Source organism: Mustela nivalis, assembly GCF_964662115.1.
Source record: "Mustela nivalis genome assembly, chromosome: 14".
NCBI lineage: Eukaryota > Metazoa > Chordata > Mammalia > Carnivora > Mustelidae > Mustela > Mustela nivalis.
In genome coordinates this window covers 40,519,907-40,539,230 of record NC_139033.1, presented here as the reverse complement: position 1 = coordinate 40,539,230, position 19,324 = coordinate 40,519,907, and the positions used below count along the sequence as shown (strand labels likewise).

Sequence of the window (19,324 nt, the reverse complement as noted above, 5' to 3'; positions counted from 1 at the left end):
TTAAAAAAGCAAAAATAATTTGTTTCAAACAAACAGAAAATGAAAAGTGCATAATAAAATATAAATAAGTTTTTATATAGTAGTAATAATAAGTGTAAGTGTATTAAACTCACCATTTCAAGAGTAGATTACTAAATAGAATTTTGAAAACATCCAGATCTGTAGTATTTATAATTAGCAACATTTACAAATATTAAGATATTATTTCAACTTTTTCAAGATATTTAAGATATTATCAACTTTTTCAAGAAAAAGTTGAAAATAAATGGAGGAAAAATAGTCATCCTAACAAAAAACAAGTGTAGGTTTTTCTTTGGTAATTTTCTTTTTTTTTTTTTCTTTAAATTTTTATTTATTTGACAGACAGATATCACAAGCAGGCAGAGAGGCGGGCAGAGAGAGAGGGGGAAGCAGGCTCCCTTCTGAGTGGAGAGCCCGATGTGGGGCTCGATCCCTGGACCCTGAGATCATGACCTGAGCCGAAGGCAGAGGCTTTAACCCACTGAGCCACCCAGGCACCCCTGGTAATTTTCTTAAGACCAGAAACTTCTTTAGGGATAAAAAGTTGCTCCATAATGAGAATAGGATTGACTTATTAAAAAATAATGTAAATTGTTGAAGAAATATCGATTACTTATAAATATATGGCTTTTATAACATAAATTTTTACTATTTAAGCAAATCTTGACAGGTCTTTATAGAAAAATTTGCAAACCCACTGTAACATTTGAGTACACATTCATCATTATAGAAGCAGAAAATGTATACAATTATAAGTAGAAAATACAGATAACAAATCAACACAAGTCTTACCATCCAAAGATGATCATATTACCACACTTAACACCCTAATGCATATCTTTAATTTCTATCTTTATTACCCACATGTAAATATATACATACATACACAAAATATTTGTATATTATAATGAAAAAATATAGATATAACTTAAATGAGAACATATGATACTCAACTGTTCTTCAAACTTCTGTTTTCAATTATTTTAATTTTTATTTTTGCAGATTATGATTTTACCTGAGACCTTGATCATATTCCAATTTCCTCAATGGACCCCAAAAAACTTTCTTAACAGATCATTTGTATAAACTACAATTGAATCTAGGATCACACACTGCATATAGGTTTTCTTTTTTTTTTTTTTTTTTTTTTTTTTTTTTTTTTTTTTAAATTTATTTATTTATTTTAAGATTTTATTTCTTTATCAGAGAGAGTGGGCGAGAGAGCAAGCACAGGCAGACAGAATGGCAGGCAGAGGCAGAGGGAGAAGCAGGCTCCCGGCCGAGCAAGGAGCCCGATGCGGGACTCGATCCCAGGACGCTGGGATCATGACCTGAGCCAAAGGCAGCTGCTTAACCAACTGAGCCACCCAGGCGTCCCGGTTTTCTTTTTTTAATTTTTATTTTTTCTTTTCAACGTTTTATTTAAATTCTAACTAGGTAACATACAGTGCAATATTGGTTTCTGAAGTAAAATTCAGTGGTTCTTCACTCACATACAATACCCGGTGCTCATCATAATAAGTGCCCTCCTTGATACTCATCATCCATCTAGCCATCCCTCACCCACATCCCTCCATCAACCCTCAGTTCGTTCTCTGTCTTTAAAAGTCTCTTATGGTTTGTTTTCTTCTTTTTTTTCCCCTTCTCATATGTTCATTTATTTTGTTTCTTAAATTCCACATATAAGTGAAATCATATGTTGTCTTTGTCTAACTTATTTTGCTTAGCACAATACGCTCTAGCTCCATCCACATCATTGCAAATGGCAAGATTTTATTCTTTTTGATGGCCGAGTAATATTCTATTATATGTATATACCTCATCTTCTTTATCAGTTCATCAGTTGATTGACATATGGATTCTTTCCATAATTTGGCTATTGTATTTGTATCCCCCCGGGCTCTTAATCAACCACAATTCCTTTTTTCCTACTTGGATTTATTGAAAAGACTGGCTTTTGTCCTCTGATTTCAACAGCCTAATTATTTGTTTTTGTCTAATTATTTCTTGTGGTTTTATTTAACTTATTCCTCTAGTTTCTGTAGGTTTGTAAACTGTAACTTACACACAAAGACCAATGTTAATGGATTTTATACATCTTTCTCAGAGTTGGGAAAAAAATTAAAAATGAAGGAGTTCTGCTGATTTACCTCTCACAATTGAAACACTCACACCATCAGAGAGTCACATACTTTTTTTTCCCCTAAGCATCCGAAGAATATTTAGTGCTTGGCTTTAAGAAAGTGGATATTAAAATTCTTGGATAGTATTAAATACATTCATTGATCACAATGTAATTATACTAATACTCAATAATAATATGATATCCAATACATTTAGAAATATAAAAGCATATTTCCAAATAACTTATTGGTCTAAAAGAAATCATATTTCTTAAATATGACTTTTAGCACCTAACACCTAAGCAACCTTGTTTACTTAAATATCTACTAGATTAAAAAATACTAGGGAGGGCGCCTGGGTGGCTCAGTGGGTTAAGCCGCTGCCTTCGGCTCAGGTCATGATCTCAGGGTCCTGGGATCGAGGCCCGCATCGGGCTCTCTGCTCAGCAGGGAGCCTGCTTCCTCCTCTCTCTCTCCGCCTGCCTCTCTGCCTACTTGTAATCTCTGTCTGTCAAATAAAATAAATAAAATCTTAAAAAAAAAAATACTAGGGAAAGTTTTAAAAAGTGGATTTTTTTTTATTTTCAAATTTTTTCCTTGGCTATTATTTGGTAAAATTCTTGGTGAAAGTCAATGACATGGCATTAAAATACATTCAAGTTAAAGATATCAATTTGAGGGTTTACTCTAGTTAGCTCACAAATGTAGTCGCCTGGTGATAAAACATGTTCGTATGTGATTTTATGCACAGAGGAATGTAGGTGTAGATGGTATGTCATGAAAAAGGATTTCTTTCACATGGGCTTTTGATAGGAGCCATACATGATATTCTGGGTTACTGGTTGACAAAAAGACTTGCGAATGAGATGAGCTATTGATATAGCAGCCAATCCATCATGAAATTGAAGAATCCAGCCCCTTATTCTCATTCAAGTAGAATTCATCTTACCTATAAGGAGTGTTGTAGGCAAAGCCAAACTGTGTTCTGAAACCAATTTAAAAACTGCTTTAGTTCTTGGGCAAGTAGTTGTTCAAAGTCTCAGAGTTCTACTATACAAAGGATGACACAAATTATTTAGACTTGGATAAATGTTCAAAGAAGGTTCAAGCCCTTTCCTTAGCCATAGCAGACTTTCTAATATCCTCATCAAATGTTTGGTCCCTTTATGACTTCCTTGGCTTTTTCTAAGTGTGATGTAGTAGATAAGGTTGTGAGCTTTGAAGTCCTAATACCTAGGTTTGAATTCTGCTCCACTCACTGTATTATCATGCACAAGTAATTTAAATTCCTTAATACCTATTTTTCTCATCTGTAAATAGGGTATAACAACAGTATCCATCTCAGCAGATCTGTGTGAGAATTAACTGTGATAATGGCAAGAAAGTACTCAGTAATGTGTCTGATACTTATTAAGCACTCAACAAACGTTTATTTTTGTTGCTGGTTTTCATAGATTAGATCTCAGTGGTATGAAATACTAATACCACTTGTCATATTATGAAGCCTCTTCTTGTTCATATTGATAAAACTCTAATGTCTGCATTAGGAGAATAGGTATATTCTCTTCTGATATAAAAGCAAGGCAAACCTTTAAGGTGTCTTAAAAGACCATGATTTAATTAAAGGTGCATTGTCATACAATTATACCAATATATGCAGGAAGGCATTTTGTAAAATTAAGCAGTCATTATCAGCTTTTTAAAAACTCATGTTAATATCGAATATAAGGAAACTCTTGAAATGTTACTGTTTTGTAAAAACTAAAAGCAAGCATTCTGCTAAATAATAAAATACTAAATACATTGTCTTTAAGACAATACTAAATACATTGTCTTTAAGACCCAAACAAACCAGAGATGTTTCCTACTATTTCTGTTATTTGACAAAGTATAGAGATTGTGGTGAGAAAAACATACATACATACACACACACACACACACACACACACACACACAACTTAAAAACCTGTAACATTTTATTACAGAAGGAAAGAAATGTTATTTTTATAAACAGTGTGATAGCATATTTGGAAGTTCTAAGATATAGCTATAGTATGATACATCTATATTCTAAGACACAGCTGTATCATACTGAAATAATTAGTTCAAACATTAAAAAGAAAAGAAATGCATTTATATGGCAACCTAAAGTATAATATCAAAGACTAAATTTAACAAACTGAATAAAAATTTTTATGAAGAAAATAAGTTTGTTAAAAGATACAAAATAAGACATGAATAAATAGAAATATATTTTTGATGCAAAATGTTACCATTATATAAATACTAGTTATTCCCAAATTAATGATTAATACACTTCCGATCAGAATGAACATCATATGTAAGAATAAATGTAAAAGAATTCCGAGAAAATTTGAAAAGTAGAATAAACATTAACATTTACAATAAAGCCTGATTTAAAATCAATACAGTACTGTCTGGCATAGAATTAGACAAGTTAGATCAGTGTAACAGAATATATAGGACAGAAGTATTTCCTATTATATTTGAGAAATAAACTTTAAAATGAAGTTGACATCTCAACCAGCAGATTATTCAATAAATGGTGTTGAGACTATTCCCAGTACTTCTGGTAGAACATAAAGTTTTCCTTCTCCTACATCAAACTAGTTGACAGTGGTTGATATTAGTGATGGAACTGAAAACAAAACAGAGCAAAGTTATCATTTCTTATATAAATCAAAAGTAGAAAAGTCAAGGATAGTTTTAAAGAGTTTTTATTTTTATTTTTATTTTGGTATCTTCAAGCATAATAAAGATGGAGGGCTCAAACACCCATCATTTTGTGCAGTTGGAAGTTGAGAGATGAGATGATCTCTCAAGGTATCATTCCTACTATGAAAGATTGTGTTCTCCCTCCTGTGTTCTTCACATTGGGAGTGGTACCCATATTCACCCGTCATCCAAGTCCGCAGATTCCCTGTCCTCAACTCCTCCATTATGGTTCCCTATCCATATATCCAAAATCTGCCATTTCTACTTCCTTAAAAGACTTGGACTCCATCCCCTCCTCTCCACTCCCACCATTCTACTTTATGTCACGCTGTGATCCTTTGTCACCTGAAAATAGCCTCCCCCTGGTCTTCTGACACCAGTTAGGGTGTCTCTCTAGACTCCATCATGCTGCCAGTCTGACTTTTCATAACCAGATCTGATGATGTCATTTTTCTATTCAAATTCTTCCTGATGTGGTCCCACCCTTAGCCTCAAGTCAGACATACCATCACATCTTTGCATCTGTATGCATCTCTCCAGATGCACTCCATCATATCTCGTACTTTCACACTTAATGTTCCCTTTGCCAGAGTTCCTTTCACATGATTTCACATCTACTTGTCCTTCAAAACCCACTGGATGTTTTACTTCTAGGAAGATTTTCCTATCTGAATTAGATGTCTTTCCTCTAAGCCTGCTCTTTTGGGCATGTCATGAGCATTGACTTCATTCTTCTCAGCAAACTAGAAGCAAAGATCAAGCTTTATTTAATTTGAGATTCTCAGTGCTTGACATGGTGCCTTAGGCCACATGGTAGATGCTCAATTAATATTGAATAAATGGGTCAATATTTAAGCATTCATAACCAGGTATTAGTAATGTTAAACTCATACAATTTATATAGTTTGATTCTCTATTGATGTCCATTCTTACAGTCAAAAAATAATTTCAGATAAACGAGAGCTAGAAACATCCTTTGTTCTATTTGGTATATTTTTATTTAAATGTAAAAAATGCATTACCTTTTTCTCAAGTAGAATGTTAAAATGAAAACTCAAGTTTTCTAGAGAGCAGCTTGGCATAAGATTTTAGAGATATTAAGTTTCTTGTTTGTTTGTGTTTAGAGTACATTAGTCTACAGTTTTGAGAGAGTATGGTTTTAATCCACTTAGAGGAAAATGAGCCTGAAAAATTCATGGAAATACATCCTTTGGCAAGGACTGAGAACTTACTCCCCATGCCCTGTTAAAGAATAAGATTTATTATTTGAATGGCTCCAAATCTGGAGATTATTCAGTATGAGGGAGCTGATGAAAGTCATGATGGTAGGAAGACATAAGATTATAATGAGATTCTCGGGGTGCCTGGGTGGCTCAGTGGGTTAAAACCTCTGCCTTCGGGTCAGGTCGTAATCCTAGGGTCCTGGGATCGAGCCCCACATCAGGCTCTCGGCTTAGCAGGGAACCTGTCTCCTCCTCTCTCACTGCCTGTCTCTCTGCCTACCCGTGGTTTCTGTCTGTCAAATAAATAAATAAATCTTAAAAAAAAAAAAGATTATAATGAGATTCTATGATTTTTTTTATCCCCAGGGGTACAGGTCTGTGAATCACCAGGTTTACACACTTCACAGCACTTACCAAAGCACATACCCTCCCCAATGTCCATAATCCCCCACCTTCTCCCAAACCCCCTCCCCCCAGCAACCCTCAGTTTGTTTTGTGAGATTAAGAGTCACTTATGGTTTGTCTCCCTCCCAATCCCATCTTGTTTCATTTATTCTATGATTTTTGAAGTTGGTGTCCCTGAACTCTAAATTAAGAAAATAAATCTCCCAGATATTCATAGGCTCTGATCCCACAGTGCTCTTAGAAAGCCACATCAAAGGTGTCACCTCTAACTACCGAGCTTTGGTTTTCTCACTCAAGAATTCAGGAGTTTGTAAATAAAATTGAACTTCATTATGTTTTATTTTCCTGTATTCTGTTAGCATGCCAAACTCCTCCCTCGACAGGCATCTTAACTTTCTGTTGGTATTTTTCACATCAAGAACTCAATAGATGGAGGCCATTTTCCCCAACATTCATAGAAAAAACAAAGGTTTGAGGTGGATGGAACTGTTTTGTCCCACAACGGAAGTGGCAGATGCATGACTCCACTTGTATACCTCTGAGTGAATTCGCTGCATATAAATTTTTAAAATAAAATTTTAAAGTTAATACTGAAAAGATGGTAGGAGTAAAGCATAAATAAATAAATAGTATAAATATATATAAGTAATAACATATATTTCATTATATATTTATTTTATATTATAGATAAAATATTTTATATTTTATGTTTACATATAAAATATTTTATATATCTTTACATATATAATGTTTTATATGTGAAATATGTGTAGATTTTAAATTTTATATTTATATATAAAATATTCTATATTCTATATATTATATATAAATATATATAATAAATAAAACAAAATAAAAAGATATAGTTCAGTGGTAACTAAAAGTGATTGTTCACCATAATAACTAAACAAATATCCAAAGTTTACAGACATTAGTGGCTTAAAGAAGCTGATGTATTTTCATGAGAATAGACCCTACCAACAGAAATGATTGTATTCGTATGTATCCAAATACTCTGGAACGATAGAATATGGTTCTATCAATTGCCTTATGTAATTCTCTGTAAAGAAATATAGGCTATTAGGGACTGGAACAAAACTAGCAAAATGACCCATAAAATACAGCACACTAAATCGAAAACAGATATGTGAGTATTTGTCAAAAGTACCAGCTGCCTGATGCCGTGCGGCAGAGCTGTCCACAGCAGAAGGTATGTGGCAGCAATCACTTTCATTAGCAGGAGCCAGCAGACACAAATCTTTCTGGTCGCTAGGAGAAAACAACTTTAATAACTGTATTTTCATCTTGTTTCATTTCTCTGTTATTTCATTTTTTCTTAAAATTCTTATTTTGAGAGAGCTATGTAAAATTTTGGTAATGTTATAGTTAATGACAGTCGTGTGTAATAACAGTTATATTATACCTTATAGGAAGTGTAGACATTGTTCACATATTTTGGAGCACTTTGTGCCAAGAACTGTTTCAGGTACAGGAGTTACAGAGAATTTATGGAAGGAGATGAGGCAAAGAATAATGAGATAATCACATTAAATAGGAAGCAAAATTAATGGCAATAAATCCTAAGGGGGGTGGATAAGACGGGTGATTATTAGATTAAAGATTAAGGAAAGATTGCAATTTTAATTGTGGTAGCCAGGAAGGCTGAAGTTGGAAATTAAATGGCAGAAACCAGAAGAAGATAAAGGAGGAAGGCATATCTGAGCGAAAGCTTCCCAGGAAGAGGGTACAGCAAATACACATGCCCTGAGGCCAAAGCATATGGGCCTGTTTGAGGAACAGCAAAGTGTCCAGTTCATAGTAGATGGCTGGGGTAAGATGAGCAAAGGGGAAAGTGGTTGGAGATGAAGATAGAGAGCTAAGGGGGGATGGGGTAGGTCATACATGAACTTTTAGGTCATGGTAAAGATCTTGACCTTACAGTGTGCTATGGAAAGGCCTAAAGGAGTTTGGAGTGGTGTTATTTATTTGACATTATCTTATTTGTATTTTATTTGCATTCATACATTATATATATATTCATACACATTTATTCTCAATACGATCTGTGATGTTGATGGCTTTCACATCTGTATAACTGACCATGGCCTTTCACTAAAACCCCAGACTTATATACCCACGTACATCCCTGAGATCTCCACAGATGTGATGAACAGGCATCACAAATTTAACATGACCCAAGAACTTTCTTGTTTTTCTTTATCTCAGTAGGTCATCCCCAGTTGCCCAAGCCAAAGATCTGTGAGTCCTCATTGAGTTTCTTCTTTTCCACACCATTCACATCCAGTTTATACCTCTGTTGATTTCACCTCCCAAATGTCCCAAATATGCACACTACATTTCCACAATGGACACCCAAACAAGTATAAAAACATATTTAGGGTTTCTAATTTTTCAAAATTGTTTTAAAATGCACATAACATAAAAGTAACCATCTTAACTAGTTTTTTTTTTTTTTAAGATCTTCATTTATTCATTTGACAGAGATCACAAGTAGGCATAGAGGCATAGAGGCAGGCAGAGAGAGAGAGGAGGAAGCAGGCTCCCCGCCAAGCAGAAAGCCCGATGTGGGACTCAATCCCAGGACCCTGAGATCATGACCTGAGCCGAAGGCAGTGGCTTAACCCACTGAGCCACCCAGGCGCCCCTTAACTAGTTTTAAGTATACAGTTCAGTGTCTTTAAGTACATTCACCCTGTTGTGTGATCATCATCAAAACCACTCTCTCCAAAACTTTTTTTTGTCTTGCAAAACTTAAACTCTGTTCCCATCAAACAATAACTCCCTACTCCACCTTCCTCTCAACCTCTAGCAACCACCATTCTACTTTCTGGTGCTATGAATTTGACTACTCTGGGTATCTCAAGTGGAATCACACAGTTTTAGTCCTTTTGTGTCCAGCTTATTTCACTTACCATGATGTCCTAAAGGCTCATGCATGTTATAGCATGTATCAGAATTTCCTTCTTTTAAAAGCTTAAATATATCCCATTGTATGTATATATCCCAATTTGTTTATCCATTCATCTGCTGATGGATACCTAAGTCTCACCTACTTTTTGGTTATTGTGAAAAACTGTGCTATGAATATAGGTGTACAGATATTTGTTTGAGTTCCTGCTTTCAATTCTTTGGGGAATATACCCAGAGTGGAATTCTTGGATCTTATGGTAATTCTTTTTTTTTTTTTAACTTCCATTCTGTTTTTCATAGCATTTGTGCCATTTTACATTCCCACTGGGTAACTTTCTTTATATCTTCTTCATTTTCCTTCTTAGTCCAGGCACAATGACCTTCTTTGATTTCTCCAAATACCAAGTTCATTCTTGCTGTAGGTCCTTAGTAGTAGTTAATTACCTCTTCTTGTAAAACTTTCTAGCCTGCTGTTTACTCAACTGGCTCCTTCTGATCATTCACCTTGGACTCTACTGGGAATACTTTCCTTGAGTCAGTTACTATTCCATCATCATAATATTTACAAGATCTCCCAATTTCCTTGTGTGTTTATTCTTATTTTGTTCATCTTACCTCCAAAAAGACCTATATACCCAGTACCTAGGACTATGACTGGCACATAGGAGATGTATAATAATTGTTGAAACATCATGGGGGTTAATATGATAAATTCCTTATGTGCTATCTGTGAACACTACTCATTAGTGAAAATTACAATCGTCACTCAAAAATAATAACTATTCTGTAGGAACAAATTAAACCAAGATAGAATCCATAATTCTATAGTGTAGTCAAGAATGGCAGTTGACCTAGTTACTGTAATAATTCAGATTTCAGTAGAAATTTGGGGCTCATTAATTTGGATATTTCAGGCAAAATGTGTTCTTTGGTTTCAAATTATTTCAATAATTACTTTAATACTTCTCTATGCTTTATATACTCAATTATTGTCCTAGAGGTACTGGTAAAATCTTTCATGTACTTCTGAGTAGTGAATTTCAGTTTCAATCTTCAAACATGTCACATACTTTCATGGCACATTTTCTAAATTGATGTTTTATAGTTCATTCCAGTATTAACCATTTGCCTAATCCATAAGGTCATCTGTGTTAGAGAAAACTGACTCAGGTCACATAAAAGGTAAATGTCATTTCTGTCTTTACATTAAGAAGTGAGTAGGTGGTTACAAACTGGCTATTCTAGATTATGAACTATCTCCTAACACAGTTATTTTTATGATGACACTATATATTATGAATGACTTAGGTGTACTACTACCTTGATAGACACACTCTCTTATGGCCCTATAATCCTAAAGGGTGGTAAAAGCCCATTAAATATTTAGATGGGAAGGCAGCATATATTCTTATGTATAGACACCCTTATTTTTATCATGTTAAAATTGTTTTGAGGTTTGGATTTATGATTGAAACTACATTTATGCAGGAAAAAAAAAAGATGATTATTGTGAGACCAAGAGACCCTCTTCTTCAAGAGCATTTGTGCATTCATTACCCTGGTCCCTTTATAAAACTCCAGTGGATGTAATTCTGTGGGTACTGACCTAACTAACTTGTAGGGGAGCTACTCTATGGCTTACAGAAACATGGAGAAGAGATTGTTTTGAAAACATTTTATATATTTTTCCTTTTATTTAAAAGATATTAAAAATTGTCATTAAAATCATAGGTTTTTATATTGTTTTTAAAAAGTCATAGCATTTAGTTCATTTTCTAAATACAAGATTAGGCAGATTTTCTTATTGTTTTCAGTAATTGCAAAAGCTTCAAAAGTGTTCAGCAGAATTCACTGTAGAGCCCATTACATTTCAAGGACACTGGAGAGCCTCTGTGGCAATTGAGTTGAAAATTATTAATCCATTCCTTTTATCTCTTTTATTACTTCTCCTTAGGGTTTATAGTGGGTTTATATCCTTCACAAACATTGTTTTTTCTGTTGTTAAGATTTATATCCCCATTTTGAGGTAATTTTTTAATGACACCTTTACATATTATGTCACAGGCTTCTTTAGGGCAGAAAGAATCTTGTCCCTTTTCATTCACAAATGGGCATCTTCAGGGGAAAAAAAAAAAGAACTACTTTAGAAAATGCTGTTGGGGGGTGCCTGGGTGGCTCAGTGGCTTAAAGCCTCTGCCTTCAGCTCAGGTCATGATCCCAGAGTCCTAGGATTGAGCCCCACATCAGGCTCTCTGCTCAGCGGGGAGCCTGCTTCCTCCTCTCTCTGCCTGCTTCTCTGGCTACTTGTGATCTCTGTCAAATAAATAAATAAAATCTTAAAAAAAAAAAAAAGAAAATGTTGTTGGTGTAGCATCTTTAGAAGGTAGCATCTTTTGAAAAGCTGTTAGTATGGGACCTACTTTAAAAACTCTGATAAAAAACAGGCTTCCATATATCACTTAAGCTAGAAACATGTGTGTTGAAGGTGGCTAAAGTTGGTAGTAGACATTATATCACCCTTTGCTATTATATCAAGGAAAAAATGTATTTTAATATTACCTTTAATCATCAAACTCTTTTGCTTCATCTGACATATGTTACCTTTTGAGATTTTCAGTTAAGAAAGAAATAATGAACACAAGCAGTTCGAATAAAGTTCACATCACTAATATTTTTGAGTACTCATTAATTGCCAGGTAATGGGCTGAGCAACTCATGGATGACTGAAGTTTAGATGGGCACATTCTTGCTTAAATTTCTTCCTAAAATACTTCTATGATTTTCAAAGAATAGGGTATGTCTGCCTGTATTAATCCTATCAAAATGTGTATCATAGTATATTATAACTTCCTCTTTACTTGTCTTTCCCATTAAACTATAAACTCCAAAGGTGCATGTGTTCTGTCTTCCATATTGACTCTGTCCTATACCCTGATCATCACAGGTACTTAGTCCCAGTCTTCAACATAGTAGGTGCTCTATAAATATTTATTAAGTGAATGATGATAATTGTTCAGAAATTGCATCATTTCTTTCGGGATGGGATCAGAGAGAAGAAGGATGATATAAAGGCCAGAATTCCAGTTTATTAATTTTCAACACACCATCTCCTTCAAAGAAAACTTAGCATGTACATTTACTTCCTAACAGCTAACATCAGCTGGTGCTACTCATAAGGAGAGCACTTTTACTCACTGTCTCATTAAATCTTCTCGGCTTCCTGTGAGACCATTGCTATCTTTAGCCTCATTCTACACAGGAGGAAATGGAGGTAGGACGAATAAGGTCTTAAGGTTTCTCTGAGATGATGAGTGTACAGTACAAATTGGAACTCTTACTTCCAGAGCCCAGGCTTTGAAGCAATCAATATTTGGAATGCCAATTTAATTAGAAGGTAATCTCGGAGATCACAAATAACTTCATGAGGGTGCACAGCTAGTAAATGACAGAGCCTGGTTTGAAACCAAATTTGCACACTCCAAAGTCTGTGTGGCTGCAATCCTAGACACTGTCTCCTTTTCTTGAACAATGAGTGTGCTTTTCAGAGATAAACTAAATTATGGGTCAAGTGCCATCCTAATTACGCTGAACAAATCATGGCCCTAAACTGTTTCTCCTGACAATTTCTTCAGAAAAGACTGCTCTATTTTTGTTTTTTAGTTAAATCAAAGTAAATAATCCTTGGGCAAGAAAATTTTGACATTTCATTTCCCTCTCTATTATTCTTACATTCTCTTTGATTTCATTCAGTATTGACGAAACCTGAGAAGAGTTATATGGGGGTAGGGGGAATAGCCCAAAAGAAAGGAAAAAAAAAAATAGGATAAAGGTGCATGATGCTGCATGTCTGCGGACAGCACTCAGAGCCTCCGTGCTTAAGAAACTGTGAAAGTCGAGAGGCGCCTGGGTGGCTCAGAGGATTAAGCCTCTGTCTTTGACTTGGGTCATGATCTCAGGGTCCTGGGATCGAGCCCCACGTCAGGCTCTCTGCTCAGTAGGGAGCCTGCTTCCCCTTCTCTCTGCATACTTGTGATCTCTCTCTCTGTCAAATGAATGGATAAATCTTAAAAAAAAATTAAAAACTGTGAAAGTCGAATGAAACATGGAAAATATATCACATGTCGACACAAAGAGGAACTTGGGCAGTAAGTGATGAACCATCTGAGGTCTGTGGAATACAATATTAAGTCTTGCTCAAATGGGAAGTCTTACCATGCTAAACGTTCTAGGATGAGACAGACTAATAATGCTTCCTTTGAACTTTAGAGTCTCAAGTCCCTGACCAACCAAGCTCTCTTCATGTGAGGCCCCAGACCAACTGCATCATCATGAGTTGGACTCCTCCCTTGAACCCAAACATCGTGGTGCGAGGTTACATCATTGGCTATGGTGTTGGGAGCCCTTATGCTGAGACAGTGCGTGTGGATAGTAAACAACGATACTATTCCATCGAGAGATTAGGTGAGTTGCTGTGGGTTTTATTCTATTAAGGGAAATAAATGATTTGTTTGAAATTATTTTCTTTCTTAGAATCTTGTTCTTTGGAATTTTAATTTGTGACACATAGTATTTCATAAGACAAGTCTCTCTCTTTTTCTGTCTTCTATCAATCTACACACACACACACACACACACACACACACACACATGTTTTTCCTCTCCGGATTTTGAATTGGGGAAATTTATCTAGAGACATTCACAATGACAGTGGGTACTCCACAGTGTACTTTTGCCTCTGAGCCATAGAATAAATAAAGGGTATTATATTATTTTGTTCCTCATGGTCAATGGAATCATCTAATCTTAATAATTCTTATGGGTTGGGAGAAAGGGGTGGGATTATGGACATTGGGGAGGGTATGTGCTTTGGTGAGTGCTGTGAAGTGTGTAAACCTCGTGATTCACAGACCTGTACCCCTGGGGATAAAAATATATGTTCATAAAAAATAAAAAATTTAAAAAAAAATCAAGTCAACACATTTTTTTTTCATTTTTTCTCACTAGGAAGATATTCTGTCAATTTTTCTTTAACACTAAATTATCTAGTCACCTTGCCTTCTTTTCTCTTATATTTATAGGTTAAGTTTCTTGGCTATGCCATTATGATTATAAAACAAAAGGTGAAACAAGGAATTTTCAATCAAGCCTCTAAACTTAGTTTTCAGACTGCTCTCTGCCTACATTCCAAGGCCTGTTATACTCAATGTCATTTTAACAAATACTTGAATTATGACGTTTCTGAATTCATTGAAAACTTGTTTATTCAAAGAGGGCTAACATGTAGTAAAAGGGTTCATATCCATTTTATATCTGATTTTCCATAATATCCTAAGAGATTATGTCATTAAGAGAGAAAGAAACATATGTCATATATATAGGGTGTCAAGAAGTTAAATTCTCATAAAGCACAAAGCAGGTTGATCCTCCCTGTTGATTTAACATGGTATTATTTGGAATGAAGTATGCTGACCTTGCTGGGAATACAACCTGATTGGTGGGAGTTGGAGGGAGGGGCGCTACTTATTTGTAATGTCTCTCAAAAACAGAACATTTTGATGAGAAACTTGATTTGAATTTGAATACCTTTTCGTGCAGTAGCAAGAAAAGATTTTTCCCAGTGCAGGAGGAAAATTGCACTGACCCATTCTCTCTGTAATTGCCTCAAACTCTAATAAAAGAAGTGCCTACTGAAAATCTCCACAATTCTAGTTAGCTTGGCATTTAGAAATAATATTCTCTCAGTCAGTCCCTGAGTTTGAATGTTAAGGCAATCACATAACGTGTTTTATGGCCATCAAACCGATGTCAGGGGACTGTTATGTAGCCATTATTCAGCGGGCATCATCTCTGACAGTTGATCTCATCATCACCCAGCAGAGGGAGGTCCGCGTGGCCAGGCTTCCCTGCAAGGAGAGTGTGGTACAAACGCATAATGAAGTCATGAAAGAAAACCGCAATGCTTCACCAGGGCCTTTCAGTAAAGATGTTCTTTACTACAAGCGGTTCTTTCCAGAAATCTCCAACGCTTGTAAAGTTGAGGCTTTTGGAAGATTAACACTGGCAAATCTCTCCAAAATCTTAACAAGAAAACAAGAGATTTTCCTTTGTAAGATATATTTTAAAGAGCTAGGAAGACTGTTACAAGCAAAATGGATATGAACCTATCTCTGTGATAGATCATGTATGTATTACACTTTAAAACTTATCTGGAAAGAGAGTTACACACATACATTTGCATACACACACGCATACACCCATATGTATATATACACATGAATTTAAGTTCTACCAGCTCATACTCTTCTAAAATAGTCCCATGCCTTAACATAAAATATTGAAATATAATAGTGTTTTATTATTATTGTTCAAGTATCTGCACAGTTACACAAAGAAACTTATTTTTTCAAAAGTGTTTGCCATTTACCCAAGGTGTATCTTAAACATATCTTAATATATATTAAATAGGAACAGTTTTATATATGCATGTAGAAATATATAAAATGTCTAGACAATTTTGTATTTCTATAAGGCTTTAAAAATTATATTTTAAATAGCTTTCAAAAAGATACTGTGAAACTGGTATGCTTACTTTAATGTTTAATAGAATAAGTGAAACAATTGGTGCTTTCTTTGCAAAGTTTCTATGTGAGCTTGAGTGAATCCTTTATCTTTTTAAAAGTTAGAACTTATAAGATATGTCTAACAAACTTCAGCTAAGTCAGGGAATATATATTTTCAGGACTCTATAACAGTTATACAATTAAAAATGAATTAAGGAAAGCTATAATCTGTTAAAGCGTAACATCAGCTATAACTTCAACTGTCATGGTTGTATTTTAGACTATAAAAAAGCTATCTGGTTTTTTTTTTTAAAGCTATCTGTTTTATAATTGACCAATAAACTTCCTGTTCTCTTTGATGACAGACCAGAACTTTCAAGTAGCATTTTGTTTATCACGCATAATAATTGAATATTTAGATACCAAGCACTGTGACCTTCTTCAGGACTACAAAACAAAGCTTACCATGTGCAGATCTAGAGATTCATTAACCAATGAATTATACTATTGTTTGTACCATATAGTACCAATATAGCAATGTTTGCAATTAATTTTTTAACATCATACGCCTCTTGGGTTAAAAGCCATAGGTGCCAGCTTTGATGTATACACATAGCATAGATCAACAAGATCTGAATTCTGGAGATGTTGGCAAAATTAATCTGAAACCAAGTTCTTCTTTTAAAAACTCACAATATATCTACCAATCTATTTATCTATTTATTTATTTATCTATTTCTACATCTTTATGGAGGTATTTGTATGTGTATAAACTGTACATGTTTAAAGTGTACAATTTGTTGAGTTTTTAAGAACTTTATCATGGATAATTGATACACGATAAGCTCTGTTTTTCACATTTCTTCTTTAATATCTCTCTGTAATGTTTTATAATATTCAATATAGGAAGTCTTGAATGTTTTTGTTAGATTTAGTTAATATGTGTGTGTGTGTTTATTAAATTTAGTCCCTTTTTATAATGTGTGTGTGTGTGTGTGTGAACTACTTTAAATGGGGTTATTTCAGCTGTTGCTGCTAGTGTAGAATACAATTATTTTTAAACATTAATCTTGTATGCTAGACCTGTTAAATTTACCTATTTGTGATACTAGTAGAATGCTCTAAGAATTTCCATGTAAACAAACAACCATATGTAAACAGGAACAGTTTTACAGTTAATTTCTGATCTCCTACTTTTTATTTCTTTCTCTTGCCCTCTCTTGGTTAAGAACTCTAGTAAAATATTGAAAAGAAGTGGGAAGCAGGCATTTTTGCCTTGTTCCTGATCTTAGGAGAGGCATGAAATAGGATATTAGGTACAGGTTCTTCATGTGTCTCTTATCAGATTGAGGAAGTTTTCTACTTTTTCTAGATTTCCTGGGAATTTTTATCATGAGTATCTGTTGAATTTTTGTGAAATAATTTTCTCCTTTCCTCCTTACTAGTATTTTTAATATAGTGAATTATATTGATTGATTTTTGAAGGGTAGCTAATTTTGAATTTCTCATATAGATCCTACATGGTCACAATGTACTACCCTTTTCTTGTATTGTTGGATTTGATTTGTTAATATTTATTAATGATTTTTTTATATCTTTATTCATGAGGTGTATTTGTCTACAGCTTTCTTTCATGTTATGACTTTATCCAATTTTTTAATTAAATTAATTCCGGTCTCATAAAATCAGTTGGGCAGTTTGTTCTTCTGTCACTGAAAAAGTGTGTGCAAAATTTATATTATTTATTCCTAGAATAGTTGATAGAATTCATTAACAAAACCATCTGGATCTGCAATTTCCTTTTTAGGAAGGCTTTTGATAATCAATTTAACTTCTTTAACATATATACATCTTTTTTGTATTTTTTATTTTTTCTTATATTGATTTTAGTAAGTTACAATTTTCATGACATTTATATACTTCATTTTGTCACATTTATTGGCATAGAATTGTTCATTCACAATGGTCTCTTTTTATCTGTGGTGATAACTGCTATTTCATTTCTGATATTGATCATCTACATCCTCTCTTTTTTGTGATCAGCCTGGGTAGGGGTTTACTAATTTTGTTGATCTTTGAAGTTTTAACAGTACTGATTATCTCTACTATCTGTCTCGATTTTATTTCTTTCAAATCTGCTTTTACCTTGACTCTTTTCTTTCTTATGCTTCTGTTAGTCACACTTGCTCCCTGTTTTTAATTTCTTAAGGTAGAACTTCATGTTGTAGGTTTTTAAAGCTATTTGTGTTTTCTAAGCACCCCTTCCCTTGTCTCCCACAGATTTTGATATGTTGTCTATTCATTATCATTTAATTCACAATATTTTCTAATTTTCCTTAATTTCTTTTTTCCCCATGAGTTATTAGGTGTGTTGCTTACTTTTCAAATTTTGTTTTTCATCTTGTTATTGTTGATTTTAAATTTTATTTTATCATAAATGGAAAATATTCTGACTTCAACATCTTTAAATTTATGGTGACCTATGCTCATTTTGTTGGATGACTACATGAACTTAAAAATCATGTATAGTCTGCAGTTAGATACAGAGTTCTGTAAATATCCATTAGACCAAGGTCTTTGATGTCTCCCTTTAATTCTGTCAGTTTGTTTGCTTCTATTTATTTTGGGAGTCTGTTATTAAGCTGATACACATTTATAATTGTTATGTCTTCTTAATAAATCACCTCATTTAGCATTACAGAGGCCTCTCTCTATTTCTGGTAATACTAGTGGTCTTCAAGATGATTATATCTGTTATTAATATAGCTTAAAAATATATACTTCTAGCCTTCTTACACTTACTGTTTACATGATCTGCCTTTCTCCACCTGTTAGTTTCAGCCTATATCTTCATTTAAAAAGATTTATTTATTTATTTGAGAGAGAGAGGTTGAGGGGAGCGGGAGAGAGAGAATCTCAAGCAGACTCCCTGGTGAGTACAAAAACGAACTTGGGACTCTACTAGGAGCTGGATCTCAGGACCCTGAGATCACAACCTGAACCGAAACCAAGAGCTGAACACTTAACTGACAGTGCTATCCAGGTGCCCCAGCCTATGTCTTTATATTTAAAGTTTTTCTGTACCCTGTAGACAGTTTATAGTTGAGTCTTGTCATTTTATGCCCCCTGAAAAATTCTCCCTTTTAATTGAGGTTTTAGGCCATTAGAATTTAATGTACAATTTAATGTTAATGTACATACATAAATGGTTGGAGTTAGGTCTATCATTTTACTTTTGTTTTCTGTTTCTCCAATCTCTTTTTCATTTACTCTTATGAACTCCTGAGCTCAGAGAACAAAAGGGATTATGTTTAAATGCCCAGAC

General features: G+C 34.2%; 1 protein-coding gene across 3 annotated transcripts in view; it reads left to right on the top strand.

Moving 5' to 3' along the window:
• Positions 1-19,324, top strand: part of DCC (DCC netrin 1 receptor) — a 1,135,716-nt gene that overhangs the window by 955,724 nt on the left and 160,668 nt on the right. For all 3 annotated transcript variants that reach the window (XM_082699428.1, XM_082699427.1, XM_082699426.1), the window contains exon 15: positions 13,706-13,900. In XM_082699428.1, coding sequence (XP_082555554.1) covers positions 13,706-13,900 — 195 coding nt within the window. The remainder of the gene's footprint in view (positions 1-13,705; positions 13,901-19,324) is intronic.